Below are 11,488 nucleotides of genomic sequence, written 5' to 3'. Positions count from 1 at the left end.
AGTGGAAAGAAATAGAGCAAGCTGTGAAAAAAGCAAGGGCTTCATCATCTCCAGGGCCTAATGGAGTTCCGTACAGAGTGTACAAGAGTGCTTCAGGAGTTCTACGAATTCTGTGGAAATTGATGAAAGTGGCATGGGAAAAACAGGTTGTACCAAGAGCATGGCGCCGAGCAGGTGGAGTCTTTATACCTAAAGAAAAAGATTCTACAAGCATCAGTCAGTTTCGTCCCATTTCCCTATTAAACGTAGAAGGCAAGATTTTCTTCAGCATTATTGCTCAGAGATTGTCAGCTTACCTATTAAAGAACTGCTTCATTGACACTTCAATACAAAAAGCGGGCATTCCAGGTTTCCCAGGTTGCTTAGAACACATCAATGTGATCTGGCAACAAATTCAATCAGCTAAAAAGGAGAGGAAGGAGCTCCATGTGACATTCCTGGATTTGGCTAATGCATATGGTTCAGTGCCACATGAACTACTTTGGGCAGCATTTGATTTTTTCAGTGTACCGATGACAATAACAAATTTAGTGAAAGCCTATTTTGGAGATTTGCAATTCAGTTTTTCAACTTCAGAATTCAGCACTACATGGCAATGCCTAGAGGTTGGAATAATGGCAGGATGCACCATTTCTCCACTGGCTTTTACCATGGCAATGGAAGTAATTATTAGGGCATCAAAATGGGTAGTAGGAGGAGAGCGCTTGGCTTCTGGAATGCGACTACCACCAATTCGAGCATACATGGATGACATGACAACCATGACTACAACAGTAGCCTGCACTAATCGATTATTGGGCAAATTAACCAATAACATTGAATGGGCACGAATGCAATTCAAGCCCACTAAATCAAGGAGCATCTCTATAATTAAAGGCAAAGTAGTAGATAAAACATTCTTCATTAATGGTGAGGCAATACCAACAGTGTCTGAGAAGCCAGTGAAGAGTCTTGGGAGATGGTACGACGGGGATCTAAAGGACACAGTTCGTGTGGGAGAAGTTAGACAACAAGCAGTGGAAGGGTTGAAGAGCATAGACAGCTGCGCTCTACCAGGTAAACTAAAACTCTGGTGCTTTCAGTTTGGTCTACTGCCGAGGTTGCTGTGGCCACTGACTGTGTACGAGGTTTCTTTGACAACAGTAGAGAAGCTGGAAGCTTTAATCAGTTCATACATCAGGAAATGGTTGGGAGTTCCACGCTGCCTCAGCAGAGTGGGACTTTATGGTAAAGGAATACTGCAGCTACCAGTCTCTGCTCTAACCGAGGAGTTTAAGTGCGCCAAGGTCAGACTGGAAATGACATTAGTAGAGTCACGCGATAAATGCGTAAGGGAGGCAGCACCTGTGTTGAAAACTGGAAGAAAGTGGGCGGCAAAGAAAGCTGTGGAAGATGCAAAGGCTGCCCTTCGAATTGGTGATATCATGGGGCAAGTTCAGCATGGAAGAGGGGGTCTTGGTTTCAGTTCAACTCCTCCTACATGGCACAAGGCGGCCCCAGCTCAAAGAAGGAAGCTGGTAGTCAACGAGGTGCAAAAGCAGGAGGAGAGGATGAGGTGTATAAAGGCCATTTCCCAGGCCAAACAGGGAGAATGGATGAGATGGGAGAGTGTGGAACAACGCAAGATTGGCTGGCAAGACCTATGGTCAATGGAACAGAGCAGGATCAGTTTCCTCATCAGGTCAACATATGATGTTCTCCCATCACCACAGAACCTAAACCTCTGGGTAGGAGAGGATCCCTCATGTCCTTTGTGTTCATCACCTGCAACATTAAGGCACATTTTGACAGGATGTAAGGTGGCTCTTAGCCAAGGACGGTTTACTTGGCGCCATGACCAGGTGCTGCGATGTTTGGCCTTAGCATTGGAAGACAAGCGTAACATGACCAATAAGTTGCCACCTGTTCCATCAAAACATTACACACAAAAGACAACATTCCTCCGCCCAGGAGAGCAACCACCAAGAAAAGGTGTTAAAACCAATCCTCGCCCAGGACAACTGGAAGCTGCTAGAGACTGGAATATGCTGGCAGATGTTGGTCAACGGCTTATTTTTCCACCTGAGATTGCCACCACTAACCTTCGACCAGATATTGTCTTGTGGTCTGGATCAGCACGCCTTGTTCACCTGGTAGAGTTAACAGTGCCATGGGAGGACGCTGTAGATGAGGCGTATGAGAGGAAGAAACTGCGGTATGCTCAACTAGCCACTGAAGCGGAACAGCGAGGATGGAGAGTTCGGGTTTACCCAGTGGAAGTGGGTTGTCGAGGATTTGTGGCACACTCTACAACCCGGTTTCTCAGAGACGTCGGATTCAGAGGCCAAGAGTTGCGTCGCACAGTGAAGAACTTATCTGAAGCAGCAGAGAGGAGCAGCAACTGGCTGTGGTTGAGACGGAAAGATTCTGGCTGGGGACAGGTAAGTAAGCTGGGCTGAGTTGAGTGGGGGACGGAGGGGGGTGATGCTGGGACGCCAGAATCACCGTCGAGCCCTCTTGAGGTGTCGTGGGCTAGTCGACGAAACACTGAGGATGGAAGGTGCCCACTTGAAAACCCCAGAGATGTACCCTACTTAGCTCAATCCAGACGGTTGTCATGCTGTTGCGCTGGGGAGGCCGCACTTTGGTTGATCCCCGGAGCCAGCATCGCAGCCGTTGTGTGTGCTGATGCGCCAGGGAGGCAAAATAAGCTGATCCCTGGAGCCAGCATTACACTTCAGCCATTAACACCAGACAGAAGGATATCTACATCATCATATGGAAGGAAACGTAAATGGATGGAGACGCATATGGATCACATTAGTTTACTGTAAAGCTACGTCTTAGTTGGTGCTTATCTTGGCGAGAGCCGAGTTCAAATCAGCATGAAGTTTTAACATCTACTCTCGTGTAATGGAAATCTTGTAAAATCTGCAAGATCAAATCACATTGAGTCACGTGTGAAAGCAAGCAATGACTATTTTACCCATCTATACAAACTGCATTATTACATTTTTTTTTGTTTGGTTATTCCACTAGTTATAAAATGAAATACAAGAAAGCATCAAACCATAATCTTAATATAAGCAGTAAGGTGGCAAATTATTATAATTATGTCTGCATTATTCAAATATTTATCAAGTTCCTCGTGTCTATCTAAATACTTGTGCTTTTAATCATCAACTATCCAATTAATCCATCAGCCCCAAGGTAAATTGTGTTTTAATGCTTTAAATTTCTGAATTATTATGATTGGGGATTATTTACCACATACAGCTATGGCCAAAAGTTTTGCATCACCTATAAGTTTAGGATTGTGACCATGTGTATAGTACATGTTTAAATGTATATTAAACTGAAGATCACTCACCCAATATATAAAACAGAAAACTCTTCCCAAGACCAACCTGTTTTCCAAAACTTAATCTTACAATCATTTCATTTGATTTATTGGGCCATAGTTACTGTAAATGAACTAAGACTATTGTATTACATAACTTTATACAGTATATTAGACTTCTTACAGAAACCACCTCGGTTAGCATCTACTGTGTAAAACTGTCAATCTAGCAAATGGTTTTGCTGTCTGTAAATGTAATAATTAAACTATTCTATTTGGGTGGCATTTGTACGCATTTCTCTCTATGAGACATAGACACCACACAGTGTACAAAATGACAAACTAGCTTTTGCCTTTATATTGTGCCAAACAGGAAATATGAATTTTCCTGAGAATGGCAAACAGGGACTGTTGTGGTCAAAGAAGTGGAAAGACTCCCAGAAAATGGTTAAGGAGAAATCAGGTAGGCCATCTGATCAACGTGGAAACACTGATAAATCCACAATTTGAAAGTATTCCCAGATATAATTAACAATCTCTAATCTCAAAATAAATATGTTACAGTCCTCTGTGGTTTGAAGTGGCTCATCAAAGCATATTGTTGTTTATACTGTTTAGTTCATTGTGTATAATAAAAGACTGCAGAGTTCCTGAGATGTTATGGCAAAAAGCAGACAGTAAAATATTCCTCTCTTTGTTAAAAAACAGTTTCATTTTACTAGGTGATATTATCTTCCACGTTAGAGTCTATCAAGCAACACTAAAATAAATGTATTAAACTTTAAACGGGATAGAAAAGTATGCATGGAGGAGCATTATTTGACTTAGCAAATACTGTACAGTTCATTGGAATGCAAATTAAAATGCTATATTTAAACTTTGAAATGCCTAATAATAATAATAATAATAATAATAATAATAATAATAATAATAATAATAATAACTAGAAGTTGCAAGCAACTTTGATTGGTTGCCATCCATTGGTTGCCACTCAGTCAGTTGTAGACATCACTTTCCATTGGCCTTTTTTTTTTCAAACTTGACATTAATAGTAACAACACATTTGACCTTAAGGAGAGGTCAAAGGTCACGATCAAGGTATCTTTTTTAATAGAGCATACATTAATTTCCATAGGTCTCCATTACTTTGTGAAGTTTCAAGAGTTTTTGTTCAACAGTGTTCATTTTATGCGCAATATATGCAACTAGAGCAATGATGAAATGTGATTGGCCCACGGCATCCATGTTTTTTTGTTTTGTTTTTACTGTAGCAACTTCATTTGGGCAAACTTTAAAGAAAACCATACTTGGATAATAATTTGTGTAATGTGTAAGTATAGTACCCAAGGATCAGGATTGTTCTAGATCTCTAGATGCTTCGAGAAATTAAAAACGTTTAATTGAAAAGGTTTTCATATGATAACCTTATATTCATTTGAAATACTGTCAAAAAAACAGTTATAAAATGAGTATAAAACTGTATTGAAGCGTGTGTGAAAAACAGTCAGCAAATGCTACCAATGGGAGACATGTTCACTCCAGTCTAAAATTAGACTTTCTTATCTTTTTTTTAAATATGCCTTTCAGGCACCAAACTGGTTTTGTGACGCCTCTGCTAATTGCCCCTTCCATTTAGTAACCCACGCCATGACCTTGACAAATTTAGGGAAGAATAAACACACAGCTGGTTCTCTTGCTCGTGTCCTTAGCACACATAACACAACAGGGGTAATAGATTTTTGTTGCAGAGGTGTAGACGTCTATGTAGTACCACTATACGATATTGCCTGCGTTGTTCGAGTGGAGACAGGTGGTATGTCCAGTCCAGTGTTTAAAGTTTCCGTTCTATGTGAGTTTCTTGTCACAAAGTTACACAGTGCTCAGGGCAGGCTGAATCCGTCTTTAGCAATTGGGGAGCGTCTATGAGTAATTTGCATTAAAAAAGAACAGCACAGACGTCTAATAACGCCATTCTTTCTTTGGCTTGTACAAAAATCGTAAAGATAGGTGTGCTGTCACAGGACTTCCAATGGACTCAACTCAAGCGTAAAGTAAAATAAAGTAACTAAATGGTTCTTTAAAAAAAAAAAAAAAAGTGGCAGTGAAATGTGATGCCAAACAGTATGACTGTTAATGAAATGTTTCCATAACCGACAAACCACTTGTATCATAAAAAAAAAAATACAAATACAAATATGTTCTATGTGGGCACTTTGAAGTTTAAAGTTTCGTTTTTTTGTTACAGGTCCGTGTAAGACACACGATGTTCAATGCAGGTAATCTATCTGTGTAACACATCGCTTAGCTCAATTGCTGGTTCTCTATTCACATTTTCTGACATCCACTTGTCTGTCAGCAACCTCACAGTCCCCAAGTACAACCCACCACTTTATCAAGAGCGATACTTACTTGAAACAATGAAATAATCTTTCAGCACAGAGGGCACTGTTTCTTCCCGCACAAAAAAAGTAGACATTGGTCTTGCTGCTTAGGGTTAATTCATTTTGAAAATGAATATTACAGTATAGCAAATAAAAGAGGGGAAAGCGTCGCATGAGCGAAATGTCCTGAACGAGACCTATTTAGTTCTTCCAATGTCATTCAAAACACAGATAACTTTTCTTACATGAATTGTTCTCATGAATGATTTATACTTATCGTGTTATCTGAAGCCTTTTCTATGTCCCCTTGTGGATTCCGCCATCCATTGGTTGTATAATTGTTAATTATAATAGCTTTTGATGAAGTAGAGATAAGGCGTTTGTGGGAGGAATTATTTGAAATGTATCTCTCTCGGTCAAACTGGACCGCAATTACCCATTTAATAAAAGTATATATAGGCAGTCCAGCCGGGCAGTCTGCATTGTTTTTTTTGTGAATGATTTTGCCGTCTTGCTTTAAAACAATAATAATAAAAAAAAATCACTTGTACTTTCAAAGCCGTTTATTTAAAAATGCACGACAACCAAAAAAGTAAAATACGCATAACAATAATATGGTTGCTCTCTTTTCAGGAATAGGCCATTTTTTTAACAAATTTGCTAATACATATACAGTATTTCTCTAAAAATGCGTATTGTTATTCATTTTAAATAATGTCTAAATATAATGTTTTTTTTGTTGCCATACAAATACAAAAAAGCAAGTTTAGCATTTCTTAATGTTCAGATGGTATGTATGCATTTAGCCGTCAGTAAAGTCGTGTCGAATAAAAAAAAAGTGATTGTACAGCAGCAAGGTAATAATTAACCCACAGCATTATACATTACAACGTAATTTAAAAGTGCAGTAAAATCCTTATGTTTTTGCAAACATAAATTGATGTTAGTTACCAAATTATGTAATCCTGGTTTATCAGACAAAATCATAATGTAACAGTTGCCACACCTGCAGACATATTCCTCAGCTTGTCAGATCTACTCCCAAACCGTTTTCCCATATTTAGAAATGAGTAGTTCAATTAAATTCATTTGCGTCAGCGTATTACAGCAGTACAAAATGACAAATGCGCCGTGTAGGCAGATATATTTTAATGTTGGCATTTTTTTTTATTAATAACCCGGCGTTATGTACAAATTACATGAGACAAATTAGACTGTATTTATGAAACAAGACACTTGATTGGTCAACTGCCAACATTACAAATTATGTGTATGTGACTAGACACTATTCTACACGATTACCTATCAGAGACATCGCTTTCTCAATAGCACTATATAAAGGGGGAAAAGACTCATCACTGACATTACCTATTAATGAAACCATACGTATTTCGAAAGTTATTTTAAGAGGAAAGTCACACTATACCGTGAGTGAGTGAGTGTGTGTGTGTGTGTGTGTGTGTGTGTGTGTGTGTGTGTGCAGCTTATTTTGTATTTCAAATCCAGTAAAATGACTGGTTGCAGATCAATCTTGCATTTATGCACAAAACATATTTGATGAATAAAGAAAAAAGAATGATAGGTAACATACGCGCTATGGTTTTCAAATGTTCCTTTTAGATAAGATGAACAAATACAGCTCATAAAAATGGCAAGCTACAAATGAGATACAAATTGTCATAAATCAGTATTTTTAAGGTACAACACAGTCTGGCGCCTGGCAACATTAACTGTTGAACGATTTGAATTGGTGGTTCATACCTCTACAAAGGAAAATGACAGCTATGAAGTTTACTGTATGGAAACGCTTCAGTGCACAAAGTAAGCAGTGAGATTACGATGTGACTGTAAATAGCGATAAATCCAGTGAGTGTTTTTTTTTTGTTTGTTTTTTAATATAATATTTAGAAATCCTAACACCTAGAAACGCAGAGGGGAATACAGAACAGCAACGCCGATTCTAATAGTTCATTAAATGTAGTAAACCATCTGCACAATAAACTGAGGCTCACGCCCGTCCATATAATGTACTGTCTTCTTTGGAATTCACAGATAAAGTATGTCATATACTTGGCAATACTACCCATAAAGTGCGTACATACGACAGTTTCTTCAAACAGATAGAATCACCATAACATTGACGTATACACTACGAAGCGTGTTGCTGCCCTTTACACCATGCCATGCATGGGTGTTCGTTTAACAGCACATAGCAGTCAATATTTATTTCAGCTAACTACCAGTTGTATTCTTAGAACGGCAATGGTAGAATAATTCGATCAGATTGTAGGTGTGTCCTTTAACTAGTCATGTGGTTTGTGAGAAAACACCAATTTAAAGTGCAGTCTAATTCTTGCTGAAAATCATGATTTCTTTAATTTAAAGAGAAACTTAAATTAAATTGGAATTAATCCGTCAATATATTTGAAAATGTCCAATATACAATCTGATGTGTTGAGCAGATTTTAGTATATATTTTTATTTTGTGCATCTATTTATCCTTATTTTTTGGCTGTTTACCTTAATGTTTTAACGAAGGGGAAGAAAAAATATCATAATAAGAACCTACTCCTTAACAAAGATTTCTGTAGACGAGCCAGACCAAATAACATGAACGATTCAATACGATTTTAATTTCATAAAATGTTTTCCAGGATACAAATATCAAAATTAAAGTATGGTGTTTCAAAACGCATGTTTTCTGTCTCTCTTTAAAACATTAAAAAAACAGTTGCAATAACGCTGTTTTTTTAACAAGTGTAGGCTACTAATTTTTTTTTTTATTATTAAAAAATTTGATTCAGGTTTGAGACGAATTTTACACCGAAGCTCGCGGATTTGCAGCATACTGGAAGATTATAAAATGCTATTTTTTAAACATGGGAAAAAGCTTTGCATTTTTAAACCTAGGTGACAATCTCTGAACTCTAATAGTGTCTGTTGTTGCAGGTATACAATACTAATGCCTCACAATAAACAGTTAATTGTTATTACCCGTCTCTAATGTCTCTACGACTAAGCTTGGCATTTTAAATAATAGTTTTTCGATCAGTTGTCAGATAACCATTAGTGACAACATTATACTAATTTGCAAACAATGCAATTAAGGCGAGTGTGTGTGTGTGTGTGTGTGTGTGTGTGTGTGTGTGTGTGTGTGTGTGTGTGTGTGTGTGTATGTATGTATATATATATATATATATATATATATATATATATATATATATATATATATATATATATATATATATATAAAAGCAACGTTTTTAAATAAATTAAATGCACTATAACCTTACCGGCAAAGCTTTGGTTAAACTTTATTAACTTTACTTTATTCAAGGGGCAAACGCCACTTGTTTGTCTTTATAAACTATGCTAATAACCTTTTTAGACTAAGAATTAGACTACAAATCTAGATGAAAGGAAAGTGTTGTCTAGTGCGGTTGTCATACCCAGCATTGGATAAACATTTATTCAGAGTAGGATTGTGTCAGTTTGCGTGGGAAGCACTGCGCATGCTCAGGGGGGCCTCACGCTACCTGCTTTGAAGTGAGTCTTATTTCACATGGGGCAGTCGAGTTCCCAACCACTTTGCTTAATGCTGGATACAGGAGCTGACCTGTTAATACACATTGACAACAGGAAAACATCGATTCGAGTGGAGCAAAAACAACACAGCCTTTTGAAAAGAGGACGACAACGTATAACTTTAAGATACTTTATCTGACACACTTGGTTTCAGACAAAACAAAACAAAACAAAACAAAAAAATATTTCCGTTTTCTGTGAATTTTTTGTACTGTAACTTCTTGAGAAGTGAAGAAAGGTCGACATTGGACCAAAAATAACTGTTTGCAAGTTATGGTCTTAAGAGTACTGTACATCACTGTGTTTACTGGTCGAAAGGAAAAAATTGGTAATGAAGAACTTTTGCTGAAGTAAGTGAACACAGCACTTTATTAATTCTGTAACCTACACATTTAACGTTTATATATATATATGTGTGTGTGTGTGTGTGTAGGTGATAAACGCAACCACTTTAATGACAAGTGCCAACATTAACAACACAGGTTTCAGTGAACTGGTTTGATTTTACGTTTACTGGAAGTCAGAAAAGCCCTGAGGGAAAGTGAAAACAGTTCCGGAAGACTCTGTACCTTGTCCAGTGAAAGTGCCTTGTTGTACTCTGAAATGTCTAAACCGATGGATCACGTCAAGCGCCCCATGAATGCTTTCATGGTGTGGTCGAGAGCTCAGCGCCGAAAAATGGCTCAGGAAAATCCTAAAATGCACAACTCTGAAATTAGTAAGAGGTTGGGAGCCGAATGGAAACTTCTGACAGAGACTGAGAAGAGACCATTTATTGACGAAGCTAAACGACTGCGGGCTATGCATATGAAGGAACACCCCGATTATAAATACAGACCTAGACGGAAACCTAAGACTTTAATGAAAAAAGACAAGTTTGCCTTCCCGATACCCTACAGCCTGGGCGATCACGAGGGGTTAAAGGCGAGCGGCTTACACGGGGGCACCCTGGCGGACTCCTTACTTACGAACCCGGATAAGGCAGCAGCGGCAGCGGCGGCAGCAGCAGCCCGAGTATTCTTCAGCCCAGCAGCTGCCGCGAATCCATACTCATTTTTCGACCTGGGTTCGAAGATGACAGAGATCTCTCCACACTCATTTCCATATGGGTCCCCTCTGGGGTACCCTAGTGGAGGAACATCTTTCTCCGGGGCAGGTGCTATCGGTAGTGGGAGCCATACTCACACACACTCGCATCCTTCCCCAAGCAATCCTGGCTACATGATCCCTTGTAACTGCAGCGGCTGGCCCTCCCCGGGTCTGCAACCACCTTTAGCTTACATCTTACTACCTGGAATGGGCAAACCCCAGCTAGAACCGTACCCTGCCTATGCAGCTGCTTTATGACATCATGGGGTGAAAAAAACTGTGTAAATGTGTAAATATATTTAGAAGGAACGTTTATTAAATGCATGTACAAATATATACATGTGATATCGTTTAATGTCACGTGTATGTTGCGCGCAAATTGAGAATCTGACCCAATCTAGAATGGGTTTGCTGAAGAATCTTTTCTAAAGCTAAACAAAAGTAAATTATAATATTGTACTGTAATGAATTTGTTTATGACAAAAGTATTAAATAATATCCAAAATATTGTAGAAACACAACAAGCACTTGCCTAGAAATTGTTTATGATATATATATATATATATATATATATATATATATATATATATATATATATATATATATATATATATATATATATATATAAGTATCGAACTTTCCATTTTTGTACCCTTGTGTATTGTGCTTTGTGGACACTTTTCATAATTTTTTTTATCATTAAAACTTTTTTTTTTTTTTTTTTTAAATCTGAGACAATCTCCTGCACAATTCTAGAATGTGGAGAGAATAACCGAACCATATGGATCAGAACTATACTGGAACGGTTCATAATCTCAATTCGCACGCAACATGTATAATAATTCATGCCTTTATGAAAGGTACTTTTTTTTAAATAGAAAACACTACAGATGTAAATTGCTTTACAGCCTTCACTTGACAAAAATCTGAACATAATGAAGTATTTATTTAATGTTTTCACATGCAGAACTCTTGTGTAAATTCTGATGATTCTTTGGACAGAAGGACACTGTGTGGCGATATGTGGTGGACAAAAAAGGACTATGCCACGAGAACATTTGAAAAAATGAGTAACTTATTCGATTACTACCTGTTGTACAAGCACATGTAGAAT

The 11,488-nt window shown here is 38.0% G+C and overlaps 1 protein-coding gene across 1 annotated transcript; it reads left to right on the top strand.

Moving 5' to 3' along the window:
* Positions 1-9,267: 9,267 nt before the first annotated feature.
* On the top strand, positions 9,268-10,919 carry LOC117405567 (transcription factor Sox-21-B). Its single transcript, XM_034008731.3, has one exon. The coding sequence runs from the start codon at positions 9,889-9,891 to the stop codon at positions 10,630-10,632; it is 744 nt and encodes a 247-aa protein (XP_033864622.1). The 5' UTR covers positions 9,268-9,888; the 3' UTR covers positions 10,633-10,919.
* The last annotated feature ends 569 nt before the right edge of the window (positions 10,920-11,488 follow it).

The sequence above is a fragment of the Acipenser ruthenus genome, chromosome 9, assembly GCF_902713425.1.
Source record: "Acipenser ruthenus chromosome 9, fAciRut3.2 maternal haplotype, whole genome shotgun sequence".
NCBI lineage: Eukaryota > Metazoa > Chordata > Actinopteri > Acipenseriformes > Acipenseridae > Acipenser > Acipenser ruthenus.
The sequence above is the reverse complement of the archived record's forward strand: the minus strand, read 5'-3'. Positions and strand labels throughout refer to the sequence as shown.